The 15,875-nt window shown below is 45.2% G+C and overlaps 1 protein-coding gene across 2 annotated transcripts in view; it reads left to right on the top strand.

The window, feature by feature from the left end:
* Positions 1 to 15,395, top strand: part of AGPAT5 (1-acylglycerol-3-phosphate O-acyltransferase 5) — a 59,252-nt gene extending 43,857 nt beyond the window's left edge. The window contains exons 6-8 of one of the 2 annotated variants that reach the window (XM_058667317.1): positions 1,804 to 1,962; positions 13,491 to 13,614; positions 15,108 to 15,395. In XM_058667317.1, the coding sequence (XP_058523300.1) occupies positions 1,804 to 1,962; positions 13,491 to 13,614; positions 15,108 to 15,333 (509 nt within the window). In that variant the 3' untranslated portion in view covers positions 15,334 to 15,395. The remainder of the gene's footprint in view (positions 1 to 1,803; positions 1,963 to 13,490; positions 13,615 to 15,107) is intronic. The other variant, XM_058667318.1, reaches the window with a different exon arrangement.
* The last annotated feature ends 480 nt before the right edge of the window (positions 15,396 to 15,875 follow it).

The following is a 15,875-nucleotide window of genomic DNA, read 5'->3' as shown; positions in this document are numbered from 1 at the left end:
ACACCATCCAGCATTTAAAAAATTCTTTTATGGGACAGCCCTACCATATTATAGCTATTCTTCCCCATGTAGCTGCTTTTCCCTGGAGAGAGGCAGCAAAAATCCAAATCAGGTTTGTGTTTTCTAGTTGTTTTCACGTCATGTCTAGAGAGCTACTGTTTTCTGTCAAAATCAGCAGCTCCTATGACCAAGTCAGAGGGAGGTGGAAGGGACCAGGAGGGCGAGAGAGGCAGAAATTGCTGCCAGCGAGAGAGCTAGAGAATGTACAAGGAGCTTTCCATGTTGCGATATTGTCTCAGTTTAGGAAGCTTTTACAAGTATTTTAAGATACATGTAAGGATTGAAATAATAGGTTTGTGCCAAAATTTGTTCATTTCTACTATCATGTAGTTTATGTGCACGTTCATGGCAGTGTGATTCTTAGCTTCAAAGCATGCTAAGGCAAGCCAGATGCCTGTCAGCTGGTGAGTGGAGAAACAATGTGTCCTGTCCATCTGCGCCTCTCCCTATATAACCACCCACTCAGAGTGGACCAGAGTTCGAAATGTAAGACCTGAAATTATAAAACTATGGGAAAATGCATAGAAATACTTCATGTCATTGATAGAGGTGGTGATTTTTCAAATAAGACCTCTAAAGCACAGGCAACCAAAGTGAAATTTAGCAAAGGAGTAACAACAAGCTAAGACGTTTCTCTGCGGCGAAGGAAACAGCAGTGTGAGGAGTAGCCTACGCAGTGGGAGCTTGTTTCTACAAACTGCCGAACAGAAGACTGAATGTCCGGGATATATAAGGAATTCAAAAAACTTATCAACAAAAAGCAGATAATCCTTTTGAAACTGAGTAAATGATATGAACACAGTTCTGGAAAGAAAATACACCAGCCAGTGGAGTAATGAAAGAATTCTCAACATTGTTAGCACAACAGTGAGATGATATTTCATCCCAGTTAGAATTGTAAAAAAGAGCCAAAATAACAGATACTGGTGAGAATATGGAGAAAAGAAAATGTATCTACTGTTGGTGGAAATGCAAATTAGCCCAGGTACTACAGAAAATATGACAGAGGTTCCCCAAAAACTGAAAGTAGCTCTATAGTATCCACTTTCCCACTCTTGTATTCCAAAGACATTGTACTCAGCATACCAAAAAGATACCTGCCCATGTGTGTTCATTACTGCCCTCTTTACGGTTGCTAAGATGGCCTCAACTTGGTTGCCCATCAGTAGATGAATGAATAAAGAATGCGATGTATTTACATATAAGGGTATTACTTGGCCGCAAAGTAGATGGAACTGGAAGGCATTGTGCTGGATAAGTCAAATGCAGACAAGTACTACATATTTTCTGTCATGTAGAAGCTAAAAAAAAAAAAATTGACCTGAGTGAATAGCACCAAGTACCTGAGGTCTCAGGGGTGCGCAGGAATGTGTATGGAGCAGCAGGTTAGTCGAAGGTACCAAAACCCGGGTAGCAGAGAAGGATAAATGCTAACATTGCGCAGCACTAGGGAATGTCTGGTATGCATGAAGGTAAGAGGAGCTGGGGGGCTTTACCACCTGGAAGAGTTCCCCACGGGCTGGAAGGTTCCTGATGGCTGGTTTTCTGACAGCTTTCCACAGTGTCTTGTATATGGAGATGTTCAAGAAAAACGTGGTTTAAGTAGGAAAAGGCAAGGGAGAGTGCTGTTTGCACCCAAAGCCCTATGCAATTAGGACGGTAGGTTTATTTGTAGAAATTTAACCAGGTCAGAAGTCAAATATATTGTTGATCTATGGCCACACTGACCAACTTCTTTTCTAGGTCTCCCAGCATTAAAGCATGTGCTAACACCAAGAATAAAGGCAACTCATATCGCTTTTGATTCTCTGAAGAATTACTTAGATGCAATTTATGATGTTACAGTGGTTTATGAGGGCAAAACTGATAAAGGGCAGCGGAAAGAGTCGCCCTCCATGACTGGTGAGTTACCTTTCTGTGCACCGGAAGCTGTATGCTCTAACACTGGCACCCCTGACACCACACATGGCCTAAAACGTGGCACGTACGGGTAGCGGGCTTTATGGAAGTCCATTCTGCTTTTCTTTACATTGATTTCATTTGTTTTTCAAGATGTGCTTAATCTGTAACAGTTGAAATATAACTCGTTCTGCTAAGTTAGATATTTCTTGGCTGCTGTGTGAGTCTTTTGGGAGTCTTTAACCTGCCCAAAATTTACACACACACACACACACACACACACACACACACACACACACACACACACAGATACTCCACTACGGAAAGGAAGGAGTTAGGGGAGAACCAAACTGAGGTGCGCATTAACGATCAGTGCTAATCTTTAAATATACTTAAGGTATATATGAGCTTTAGTGTCGGTTGACAAGGAGAGCATGTGACTTTCTTTTTTCAAAAATCTGTGTTTTAAAGACGTTTGAGCTGTGGTCAGTGTTTGTCAGAACTAACAAGGGAAATACTCATTTGTTTATTTTGAAAGTCAGAAAGAATGAACAATAGCTTCCATCGGTTGGTTCACTCCCCGTTGGCCACAAAGGCTGGGGCTGGGCCAGGACAAGGCCAGGAGCCAAGAGCTTTGTCTGGCCTCCCATGTGGGCAGCAGGGCCCAGAAGCCTGCGTTATCTGTTGTTGCTTTTCCAGGCGTGAGTAGGGATGGAGCAGATGTGGAGCACCTGACAAACGGTTGGCACCCATATGTGATGCCAACGCTGCAGAAGGCAGCTTTACTGGCGAGTCCACCAAGCCGACCCTGAGAAAATTTCAAATAAGCAGAATGATGTGGTGTATTTTAATCAAAGACACTGTTGACTTTTAGGTAAATTTAAATCTGGGGATAGGCAGACAAGGAAGCATGGAACATGGCTGTTTCCAGAGTATTCGCTTAAGCTGGGATGGGGAGAACACTGGGTTTTTATCTTCTCCATGGCAGCTTTTTGGACTTGAGCTAACCGGCTCACCAGTGTGCTTGTGTCTCTTGGAGGTGGCTGTTCAGCGGTGTGAACCGCCAGGAGTATAGACCTGTTCCCAAAGCATTCCTGAGCTTGATGTATCTTAGAAATTGTATGGAATAATATTCTTACCTACAGTGCAACATTTTCAGAAATAAACATTTTAAAGAACTTGTATGTTAGCAAGGATTGCAAGGATTTTGCCCAGGTTAAGCTTGTCTGGATGTAATAGTGTGCACTGGGAAACCACGTAGTTCCCCATCGGTTCTTCAGCTGCCAAGGGGTTTTCCAAAGTGCAGTGTGGGTGTCGTTCTCCATTGATCTTTCTGTCGCGCAGTGCTCAGCTCCCCTGGGCTGGCTACCGTGCCCAGAGCCTCGCTGTGGTGACCACACCTAAGTCCAGCGCCTCTGGGCAGCTTCTACAAGTGGAAGGCTTGCTGGGCACTAGCCCTCTTTGCAGACAAATCCCTTCCCTTTGGTTGCCCTCATCTCAGTCTCGTAGCCCTCAGGTGGCCCTCGGGGAAGGCTTCCCAGCTCACAGCTCGCTCCCAGGGTGCCAGGATACACTGCGGTCACTGCACTGTGGCCATCCAGCCCACCGAGGAGTTCAGTGCCCTCAGAGAGTAAATCACCGTGTTGGAGGTGGCCTGTCGCCTGGGTTCCGAGTCCACCCTGTCTCCCGTTGCTCCCCGTGTTCACCAGGGCTTGGGAGCCTCCTGGCTGTGTCCACTGTAACTCATCTCCTTTTGAAAAGCTTCAGCTTGTTAACTGTAACACTTGAATGGTACAGGAAATAAATCTCATTCTGGCCAATTAAAGAGAAAAATATTTCCTCAAGGAAAAATATACCAGTGTAAAATCGAGACTGAAGACAAACTGGGAAAATGTTTGCAACTTGAATTACAGACAAGGGTTTGCTTTCCTTAAAGTGCTTCTACAGGTTGAAAAGAAAGTGGTTAGTTAAAAGAAAAGTGAATAAAGGATTAGAAGAAAAAATTCACAGGAGGAAAAACAAAGTTCAGTCTCATTCATGGTAAGACAGATGCAAAGCAGAGCTACTGCGAGATAATACTTCATCGATCAAAGGAGTCCCAATATTTCATAGCAGGCTTAATGGCTAAGATTACATTTAAAAGAATTTATTTGGAAATTAGAAGAAGCCTTCCATTTTTGAATTCGCTCTCCAAGTGGCCACAGTGGTGAGGGCTGGGCCAGCCCGAAGCCAGGAGCTTCATTCAGGAATCTCATGTGGGTGGCAGGGCCTGAACACTTAGACCATCCTCTGCTGTTTTCCCCAGGCATTAGCAGGGAGCGGGACTGGAAGTAGAGCAGCTGGGACACAAACCATGTCAATATGGTTGCTGTCATATACTTAAAAAAAAAAAAAAAAAAGATTATTTTGGGCCCAGTGCAATGGTCTAGTGGCTAAATCCTTGCCTTCCACATGTCAGGAACCCATATGGGTGCTGGTTTGTGTCCAGGTTGCTCTACTTCCCATCCAGCTCTCTGCTTCTGGCCAAGAAAACAGTAGAGAACGGCCCAAAGCCTGGGAAACCTGCACCCTCTTGGGAGACCAGGAAGCAGCTCCTGGCGTCTGGCTTCAGATTGGCTCAGCTCTGGCTGTTGTGGCTACCTGGGGAGTGAACCAGTGGATGGAAAATTTTTCTCTCTGTCTCTCTTTCTCTCTATAAATCTGTCTTTCCAACAAAAATCAGTAAATCTTAAAAAAAAAAAAAAAGTTGGTTTATTTGTAAGGCAGTGACTAAGGAAGGGAGAGATGGAGATCTTCCATCCCCAGCTGCATTCGTCACAGGGCCTCAGCATCCGGGGCTGGGTGAGACCAGTGCCAGGAGGCAGCAGCAGAATGCAAGCTGGCACTCTGATAACGGTGTAATGCCTGCCTCTCAAAATTCTGTTTGTAAAATCAGTGGTATATCTTCATAAATCTTGTGCTTAAGGACAACATTTAATATTTTGCTAGCATTGTATATGATCCTAGTATTTCCTATTTCATATTTCAAAAAACAAGAATACTTCAAAATGCTTCTAGAAAATAGAATTCAAAAATAAGAATTTTTTTATGGAAATACATGAAAGGTGGACCCTTCAACATGTAGACATTATAAAAAAAAGACTGAAGGACAATTATCCAGTTGTTAATTGGCGTTGTGTTTAAGCAAATGAGCTTAGAAAGGTTTTTTTTTCCTTTGAGATACTTGTAATTTTCTTCGACTACAAACCACTTCAAAAAACGTGAGCTCACTTCGGCAGCGCATACACTAAAATTGCAATTGCATGGAAATTAGCATAGTGCAGACACTGGAATGCTACTCCGCCACAGAAAATGAATGAAAGCTTGTCTTTTGCAACTAAATGGATCCACAAGTTGGAAACCATTATGCTTTGTGAAGTAAGCCAGTTCCCAAAAGACAAATATAGTCTGTATTCTCTGATCTGTGGCAGCTAATACCTAGCATATGAAACAATGTAACATTTACATACAAGATTAACATTCTAGAATTGGATTTTTTTTTTTTTTGGCCTGTACTCTTGAGTAACAGATTTGCATTTTCTTTTATCTTTTACTTCTGTGTCTTGATATCTACCTGTTGGAATGTTAAGCTTGTGATTGTAAAGAGAAAAGAAAAGAAGCCATTTTAATAATTAGTGGATGGGGGGCACCAAACAGATGGAGAAGCATTACCAGGGTGAAGCAGAGAGACAATGACCCTGGGCAGTAGGAGAGGCTATTCCAACACCAGAGGGACAGCTGGACACTCCTGGACATGGGGAAGCAGTAGAGACAGTGGAGGGTGTGCAGTGGCCAGATACCCAGTGGTGATCAGCAGTCAGAACTCGACCATGGCCAGGTAGAAAGGGGAGTTCACCGAGAGCTCAGGAGCTGAGCCCAGGCTTAGAGCTGCCCATCCTGCTCATGTGCTTAATTGGGCCACAAAGTCCGAGTGGCAGAGCGCAAGCACAGAGGTACGGGAACAGGGTAGATTTCATAGTGCCACATAGGGTGCCATTTTGTGTACTGAGGAAAAGGTGGTTTTGCTGGTGGAACAACAGTGACCTCCACATGTGCTGAGCTAAAAGAGAAGCCATGTCCAGCTGAACGCATTTCACTGGTCCCATAGGGAATACAGTACCAATTTAGTATCCTATAGGTTCCACTCAAAATAGGTCCTGGTGGCCCCCAGACCTAACAGACAGCAGTCTACACCCTCACCAGTACCACGTCGGGTGCCATTTTGTGTACTAAGGAAAAGGCTGTGGGGCTGCACAAACAATAACGAGCTGAAAGGCGCTGAGCCAGGAGAGAACTCACTTCTCACTCAATGCATTACACTTGTCTTACAGAGAAGTAGTACCAATTTGGAATCCTGCAGGTTCCACCCAAAATAGGTCCAGGAGGACCTCAGACCTAACGGTCAGCATGTTCCAGCAAAACCAGCACTGCTGACAGCCCAGTGATTTAGGACAGCTGATGTCTCCCTAATCCCAGTCACTGTTAAAACCAGGAGAGGGAGAAAGACTGTGCAGGCAGTGGTGTGGCTACAGCACAGGATCACAGGGTGGAAAGTGGTGAGCCAGGAGCTGGGGCTCCAGAGACCATGGTGGAAAGCCTAGCACAAGAACCCAGGACCGAAACTTGCTGGAGGGAGTGGCTCAAGTGACTGCAAGCAAAGAACCAGGCACTGAGTGCAGTCAGGAAAATCTACCTGTAGACCAGTGGGCGACACATGTTAAAAACGCCCGAAGGTGGGAATCTGCTAACCAGAATAGCAGTGATCAAGGCAAAAGCAGAGACAGGCACAATGAATGCTACTGGTGCCTCCTCTGTAAAGGACTAAAAAACTTTGTCGACCCCAGACTTAATTGAGGGAGACATCGAGGAAATGATGGATACAGAATTTTAAAAACTTGTTATGAAGCTTCTTAAAAACAATGAGAAGCACATAGAGAAATTCAAGGAATTTAAGCAAATGCCACACAGGAAATGGCAACACTGAAACAAAATCAAGCCAAATTATTAGCAATAAAGGACACAATGAAGCAAATTAAACAATTTAATGGAAAGCCTCAATAATAGGATGAGCGAGGCAGGAGAAAGAATTTTTGAATTGGAAAACATTTCCTTCAACAATGGCAGGGTAGGGGTGGGAACCAAAAATCTGGAAGAGGAACTGAATCAAACTTTAAAAAGTATTCAAGAATTGAAAGACACTATTAAAAGGCCAAATATTAGAGTTATAGGAATTTCAGAAGGCACAGAAAGAGAAGCTGGATTTAAAAATATATCCAATGAAAAAATAAAGGAGGGCCCAGCGGCATGGCCTAGTGGCTAAAGTCCTCGCCTTGAATGCGCCCCGGGATCCCATATGGGCGCCGGTTCTAATCCTGGCAGCTCCACTTCCCATCCAGCTCCCTGCTTGTGGCCTGGGAAAGCAGTCGAGGACGGCCCAAAGCCTTGGGACACTGCATCCGCGTGGGAGACCCGGAGGAGGTTCCTGGTTCCCGGCTTCGGATCGGCACAGCACCAGCCGTTGCGCTCACTTGGGGAGTGAATCATCGGACAGAAGATCTTCCTCTCTGTCTCTCTCCCCTCCTCTCTGTATATCTGACTTTGTAATAAAAATAAAATAAATCTTTAAAAAACCTAAAATTATCTTACAAAAAAAAAAAGAAATAATAAAGGAAAACTTGTCTAATCTGGAGAAAGAACTGGGAAACAAAATACAGGAGGTACATAGTACTCCCAGTTATGGTTGACCAAAAGCAGTCTTGGCCATAACGTGATAATCAAGCTCCCTTTAGTTGAACACAAGGAAAAGATCCTTAAATATACATGTGAAAAAGTCTGCTAAAATACAGAGGAACCTCAATCAGACTCACTGTTGGCCTCTCTGAGGAAACTCTACAGGCCAGAAGAGAATGGAGTAACATAGTTCATATTCTAAAAGGAAGAAAATTGTCAGCCAGAATTACTTACCCAGCAAAGCTTTCCTTTGAGAATGAAAGAAAATCTTCCACGGTAAAGAAAAGCACAGGGAATATGCCTGTTCCAGACCTGCCCTGCGAAAGATACTTAAAAGATGTTCTAAAAGGAAAAGAATAGCACCTACAAAAATGAAAGGCCAATGTGGAGAACATCCCAATGAAACAACAACAGAAGACTAAGTCAGTGAAGAAATGATTGCTAAAGTGACAGGACCAAATTAATTCCTATCTGTATTAACCCTGAATGTAAATGGCTTAAACTCATCAGTCAGATGCCATAGATTAGTAGACTGGGTTTTAAAAACAAAACCCACTTATCTGTTGCCTTCACATCTCACCAGCAGACACGTGGGGCTGGAAGTGAAAGGATGGAAAGACACACCAGGCTAGTGGGGAGGGAAAGTGAGCTGGTGTAGCCATTGCAGTATTGGATAACATAAATTTTGATGGGAAACATATTTAAAAAGATGAAGAAGGGCACAACATAATGATCCAAGGATCTGTTCAGCAAGAAGAAATCATCTTACTAGTTTCTTAGGATGTTTTCTTTTTTATTTCTAATTTTACTTGGTTTTTCTCTCTTGTTTTTCTTTGTTAGTCTAGCTAAAATGTTGTTTTGCTCATTTGCTTAAAAATGGCTCTTGTTGCCATTTTTATTTTTTAATTTTTAAATTTTTTTAAAGATTTATTTATTTTTATTACAAAGTCAGATATACAGAGAGGAGGAGAGAGAGACAGAGAGGAAGATCTTCTGTCCGATGATTCACTCCCCAAGTGAGCGCAACGGCTGGTGCTGTGCCGATCCGAAGCCGGGAACCAGGAACCTCCTCCGGGTCTCCCACGCGGGTGCAGGGTCCCAAAGCATTGGGCCATCCTTGACTGCTTTCTCAGGCCACAAGCAGGGAGCTGGATGGGAAGTGGAGCTGCCGGGATTAGAACCGGCGCCCATATGGGATCCCGGGGCGCATTCAAGGTGAGGACTTTAGCCACTAGGCCACGCTGCCGGGCCCAGTTTTTTATTTTTAATTCCATTTATTTTTGCTGTAATTTTTGTCATTTCTTGCTTCCTGTTTTTTTTTTTTTTTTAGTAAGTCCTTGAGATGCATCATTAGATCATTTACTTGAGATATCTTGACTTTTTGTAAGCACCTGATGCTATGACCGTCCCTCTAAATATTGTTTTTGCTGTATCTCATGGGTTTTGATATTTTTGTTTGTATTTTCATTTCTTAAGAAAAGCCTTTCTTTCCCTGGTTATTCCTTCAGTGACACACAGGTCACACAGCAGCATCATTTCTTCATTAAGGTTTTTTATTTCCTTTTTCATTTCTGCAGCGACACATTGGTCATTCAGTAACATGTTATTTAACTTCATGTTGTTGTAAATTTTCCAATTTTTTTTCTGTTGATTTTGTTTCCTGGCTTTTCATTTGAGGAGATGTACAGTAACTGTGTAGTAGAGACGGTCATAGGATGTAAAGGTAACAATGCAGTATGCGTCTCTACTTGCAAATCAAAGAGGAAAAGGCAGATACACAGAGGAGGAGAGACAGAGAGGAACATCTTCCAACCGATGGTTCACTCCCCAAGTGGCCACAACGGCTGGAGCTAAGCCAGTCCGAAGCCAGATACTAGGAGCTTCTTCCTGGTCTCCCACACGGGTGCAGGGTCCCAAAGCTTTGAGCCGTCCTCGACTGCTTTCCCAGGCCACAAGCAAGAGGCTGGATGGGAAGTGAGGCTTGCAGGGATTAGAATCGGCGCCCATATGGGATCCTGGGCGTGCAAGGCGAGGATCCTAACCACTACGCTATCGTGCTGGGCCCGGAATCCCTATCTTGACAACAGGATGCTGGGCTGTCTGTCATTGTCCATACCTACAGTGTCAGGATACACTTTAATAGCAGAATGATGGACTGATGACTGTTGTAATAATATAGGGAAGATCAATGCGACAAGGGGTCCTGGAGAAGGAGGAGGGGAAATCCCAGAGCCTATTGCACTGGATCATAAAATAGTAATAAAAACAGAAGAAAAATAAGAATTAGTCGGAGCAGAGGTATGGGAAGGGGTGTTAGAAAAGTGGAAGGAGAGAGAGAGGATCCCTCATGCTTCTAAGTCTGCATTGTGAGATATGTGAAATCATTATCTTAATGATTTTCTTTTTAATTTGTGGAAAATGCGATTAAAGGATAAGGTCTTGGGGCTGGTTTTGTAGTGCAGTGGGTCAAGCCACCACCAGTATCCCATATGGGTACTGATTTGTTCCCAGCTGTTCTGCTTCGAACCCAGCTAGCTCCCTGCTGATGCAGTTAGGCAAGCAGCAGGAAGATGGCTGAAGTGCTTGGGCCTCTGCACCCATGTAGGAGACGCACAGAAAGCTCCTGGCTCCTAGCTTCAGTCCCAGCTTTTGTGGCCTTGTGTGGCATGAACCACTTTATTTGGAGCTCTGTCATGTAAGTAAAAAACAAATTATATTCATTTGAGTGCAAAAATATTTCAAAATCCATGCATATTAATATAATGTATAAATCATCAGTATGTAATTTAATTTATATGATTATATTCATATAAACATTTATGTTGAATGAGGTTTTTTACACAAGTAGGCATGTGTGACCTTTATTTTCTGTTACTTTAAATGTGTTGCTCAGCTTTGCATGGCAGTAAAGACATTTCCGCCGTTCCTTGAAGGTGTTACATAATGTTAATTTGTGTGAATCTACAATGGTGAGGTTTCCTACAGGGTGCAGGCCTTGTTTGTTTCCCCCCAGAGGAACGCATGGCGGGCTCGCAGACAGCAGGCTGTGTGATGGCTTGGGGTCGGGCCCTCTGCACCTGACACCGTGTGCTCCTTGAGAATAAGTGCAGCTCTCCAGCACTGGTCTCTGTCAGGTGTACGCACCTGCAACCCAGTGTGCACTAGCCCCAGTCCGTCCAAGGGAAGTTGTAGATGGAGGGTCAACAGAGTGGTGTAGCAAGCTAATCTTCCACCTGCGACACCTGTGTCAATGCCACTTCGTGTTCTAGCTGCTCAACCTCCAGTCCAGCTTTCTGCTTATGAGCATAGTAACAGCTTTGTTAAGTATTTAGAAAAAGATTTGTCAGTTATTTCCTATCTTCAGAATTGAAATTTCCCAAGTGTCATTTTACATTGAGTGGCATTCCACTTTGTCCTGTCTGGCCCTCAGCTGCTCCGTCCATCCCAGGAGACCATAGTGCTTGTCTGTGTGCAGTTGTGAAGTGCGGTTGAAATCGTGTATGGAAATGTGCTATGAACAGGACAGTTTAGGGGGAAGACGGGCAGGAGCACTTGCACACGTTTGAGCCCTCTTGCCCCACTGCAGCGCCGCCTCCTTCAGAAGCGTGTCTCAGTGCCTCAGTCCGTGTGTGCCTGTGCGAGTCGGCAGGGCTTCCCAAGGTCCAGGCTCTGCTTCAGCACTTGAGTCAAGGGTGAGCACACACTGACTGCGTGGCTGTCGGAGGAAATGCTGGGGGTAGAAATATAACTGAGAGAAAGTAGGAAAACTGCGGTGAGAATCTTCTGTTGTTGCTGTCACCGTTTGTCTGACAGGCGGCGTCCCGGAGAAGGGAGAATCCCAGACACAGAGAGCTTCGTCGACGGACTCCCTCAGGAGCCTGCAGCTTCTTCTGGGCCTCTCTTAGGGTGCAGGGGCACACACATGGGCCGTCCTCTGCGGCTTCCCAGGCCCAGCAGCTAGGTCGGAAGTGGAGCAGCCAGGCCTGGAACTAGCGCCCACATAGGATGCTGATGTCACAGGCCGAGGGCTACCTTGCTTCGCCACAGTGCAGAATCTGTCTTTTTGAGTATGAAGGGAGATGTAGGAGGATCGCGTGGCCCCCACGGTGACAGCTGACACTCAGCACTTAGGACTGTGCTGGACACTGCATGTGGCGGGGTCTTCCGTGTGGTGGCCCTGAGTGTGCGCTTGCTTGTCAGAACAAGCGTGTCCTTAAGGATAAGCTCACTCTTCTTGAACTGTAGGGTAGAAGAGTCACTTTTAGAGGGCATCTTCAGGCACTTTCTGTTGGAGACTGAAGTTCTTGGCCTCCTTCTTGCTGCCTGCCTAGGGAAGGGGATCTTTTAAATCTCCTTGGGATATTTTGTTGCTTTCCAAGGAACTTAAAATATGTGACATGCTTGCTTTTTCAGAGAAAAGCAGGGAGTTCCAGCCTTCTTCCTTGTCCTGCAGTAGGCACTCACCTCCTTGCTGTGCGGCCCAGTTATTTCAGGCCTCATGGTGAGAGAGCTGCCAGGGGCGCTGGGGACTAGGACCCAGGAAGTGTGCCTGAGACAAGGCCGCTGTCCTGCGGAATCGGCTGCAGCCCCGAGGTCAGTGGTAGGAGCTGGTCTGTCAGCACAGGAACTAAGAATTGAGTATTTTTAATTTTATTGATTGATTTTTATGTTTTTGAAAGTCTAAGGGACAGGCTGAGCTCTCCATGCCTGGTTCACTCCTTGTAAGCCTACGAAAGGCAGGTCAGCACAGGCGAAAACCAGCCGTGGGAGTTAGCCTGGGTTTTCCATGTGGGGGTCAAGGACTTAAGTACTGCCCCGCAAGAGGCACATGAGCAGGAAGTTAGAGTCTGAAGCAGAGCTGGACTCATCCCGGCCACTGCCACACGGATGCGGGCTTCCCAAGGGGCATCTTAACCGCTGTGCTAAGTGCCATTCTGACCTGTGCATTGGTAAATACCTTCAGGTGCACAGTTCTGTGCCAGGGTTGGAAGGCCAGTAGAGAGCCAGATGGACTCCGGGTAAGCCCTGTGGGAGCACGTGGTCTGTTGGGGGAACTGCAGTGACCCTGTGAGCTGCGGGCTGCCCTGGGAGGGGCTGGGGATCTGAGTGCAGTGGAGCTGATGGTGGTAGGCACTTGGGGATTCCTTCAGAGGCATGGGTAGGACTTGTAGCAGGTTGCAGCTTCTATTCCTGGGCTACCAGTAGAATGAAAAGTTATGGCCCCAGAGCGATAGCCTAGTGGCTAAATCCTCACCTTGCATCCACCAGGACCCCGTATGTGTACCGGCTCATGTATAGGCTGCTCCACTGCCCATCCAGCTCCCTGCTGGTGGCCTGGGAATGGAATAGAGGATGGCTCAAGACCTTGGGTCCCTGCACCCACGTGGGAGACCTGGAAGAAGCTCCTGGCTCCTGGCTTCAGATCGGCTCAGCTCTGCCAATTAAGGCCATGTGGGGAGTGAACCAGTGGATGGAAGATCTTTCTCTCAGTATCTCCTTCTCTCTATATATCTGTCTTTCCAATTAAAAAAATTAAAAGTCATTATATGAGAAATAACATTTGTTACTATTTATCTAACTTTACTGGCTTATGTAATTGTGGTAATTATGGAAGCTACAGTATGTTCTTCATTCAAGCTTCAGCTTGAATCCCCCAAACTGCCAGTTTTGTTCTTTAAAAAAAACATGTATTTATACAATGCTAAATAAAGAATATATGCTAATTCTAAAATACTAAAAAGTGAAAATTTTTTCTTTATTAGAATTCCTCTGCAAGGAATGCCCAACAATTCATATACACATAGATCGTATAGACAAAAAGGATGTCCCAGGAGGAGAGGCGTGCATGAAAAGGTGGCTCCAGGAGCGTTTTGAGATCAAAGATAAGTGAGTACAAGCCGCGCCAGCACTTCCAAAGCCACAGCTGAATTTCACTGTTGTAAACACTTTAAACAGCCTGTTATCTCAAGAGTCCCTTTCACAAACTGGGTCGAATCTTATTCCATGCTTATCTATTCATGTTTAAGCTTTACTTTACAAATCACCATGGAAGAACTTGTTAGGTGGCCTGTGTGGTAGGATATAAAACTTAGTAAGAAGAAGAAAAAAACAACAAAGCGGGTTTTCTGATGGCAGCTCAGCCTTCCTGGGCCGGGGAGATGGGAGCTGGCTGTCGTGTCATTTGTCCAAGCAGAATGTCCTGTTGCCCGTGTCACGTCATTTCTGCAGCGGAACGTGGCTCTCTTGTTCGTGTTCAGGCTCAGCAGTTTCTTGGCTGTAGCCGAGCTGGCGGAAGGCCGTGTGTGGCGCCTGCTGAACACCTGCGCAGGCGTATGGAGGTTCTTCTCAGCTGAAGCGTAGCTTGAAGTGGAACTCGGCTAGTGTTGCCGCTTAGCAGCCTTGCCCCAGCGAGTAGAATATATTAGTAACTTTGAATACAAGAAAGACATTTTATAATTTTCTTTATAAAAAGTGAGTTTTAGATTTAGATCTGCTGTTTGAAAATTGAATTTTGTTGCATGACGGTCTTTTTTTTTTAATGTCTTTTAACTTATGTGCATTTTTTCTTTTTGAAAAAAGTGTATTAATAAGCTTTACTTATTGAAGATTTTAACTACTTCCCAGATTCCACTCCTGTTCACAGATGTAATGCAGCCGCCCTGTTCCTCCAGTAGGCTGTTCTTTTCCTTGTATTGCACTAGGGCTTGATTCCAGAAGGGTAGTAGTCTGACGGTGAAACTGAGTTTTCTCCATTTCGTTTCCCCTAGCTTTGTTTGACATAACTCATGAAGACATCTACTCAGGGCCACTTTGGTTAAAGGACGTTTAACATGAAAGTGTTTTCTCGGAGGGAAGGCTGGGCTTGCTGAGCCCGCGTGTGGCTCGGCCTGCCCTGTGGAAGTGTTAGCTCTGGGAGTGCGATGGATGAGGCCACGGCAGGCATTTCCCTGTTCGAGATCATTACATTGAACATATTCTATCTTCCATTATAATTTCACTCTTTTTAGGAGTACATTTGGGAAAATCAGTCCACTGCCTTATTGTTCTTCTTTGAGCTGCTTTGTAATCCCACAGACAGGCGATGTCATACGAGCAGGGTCGAGCCTCGGTGGCTGCTGGGTTGGGAGCCGCGTTAGCCCCGCCTGAGTCAGCTGCTGCCAAGCTTACCAGTGGAGCGTTTGCATCACATGACTGAAAACAGCTGTTTCGAAAGTCCTGAAAATCTGTGAACAGTGCATCTTTGCTTTCCAAGGGTCTAGAACTTTTTCTTTTTTTCAGCACAGCCTAGGTATGCCTAGGTATCCAGTTAATATTTGTTAAGTTGAAATATTGAAATGAGTGAAATGGAAGCTTAAATTTTGTTTTCATTCTGACTCTAGGTTGCTTTTAGAATTTTATGATTCGCCAGATCCTGAAAGAAGAGACAGATTTCCTGGGAAGAGTGTTCATTCCAAATTAAGTCTCAAGAAGACTTTGCCATCAGTGTTGGTCTTGAGTGGTTTGACTGTTGGCATGCTTGTGAGCGAGACTGGGCGGAAGCTGTATGTCAACACGTGGATATACGGAACCCTGCTTGGCTTCCTCTTGGTGGTTATCAAAGCCTGAACAGGTAGCTGTCTCCTGTCTGCGTGGCTGCACACAGTACCAAGTTGTTTCCTGAATTTACCTTATTGGTCAAACATTGGATAAGACAGAATTCGTGACTAAAACGAATAGGTGATTGGGCAATCACACGGTTTTACTTGGGTGCTGGAGGTGCGGGTGAGGTCAAGGCTGCTCGAGACTGCTGGTCTTCCCAGTTCTGAGCTCGTGCACCCGGGAAGACGAGTGGGGATGTGTGCTTCTCTGTGGCTGCGGTGTGCTAAACATTCATTTGCAGCCTTTGCCACACTGATTGGTTATTTCATACTTGCTGCTCGCAGCTCCGCACTCACCTCTCGCGGGCTTCACCTTGCAGCTGTCTGTTGGCTGTTTGCTTCGTCTCTGTGGATGGGTGAGAATGCCCTGAGACATTCAAGCAGTGGGGCAGCTGCTCCTGGGAGAGGCTCTTGTTGTTTCACATTACTGTCTGGTTTTACCTTGTATTTACAGAGTGAGTCCCATTCCTACCACTTGTTTAAGTTGGTTACCTTCTGCACCTGATACTA

Source organism: Ochotona princeps, chromosome 7 (genome assembly GCF_030435755.1).
Source record: "Ochotona princeps isolate mOchPri1 chromosome 7, mOchPri1.hap1, whole genome shotgun sequence".
NCBI classification, from domain to species: domain Eukaryota; kingdom Metazoa; phylum Chordata; class Mammalia; order Lagomorpha; family Ochotonidae; genus Ochotona; species Ochotona princeps.
Note: the sequence above shows the minus strand (reverse complement) of the source record. Positions and strands in the feature narration are given on the sequence as shown.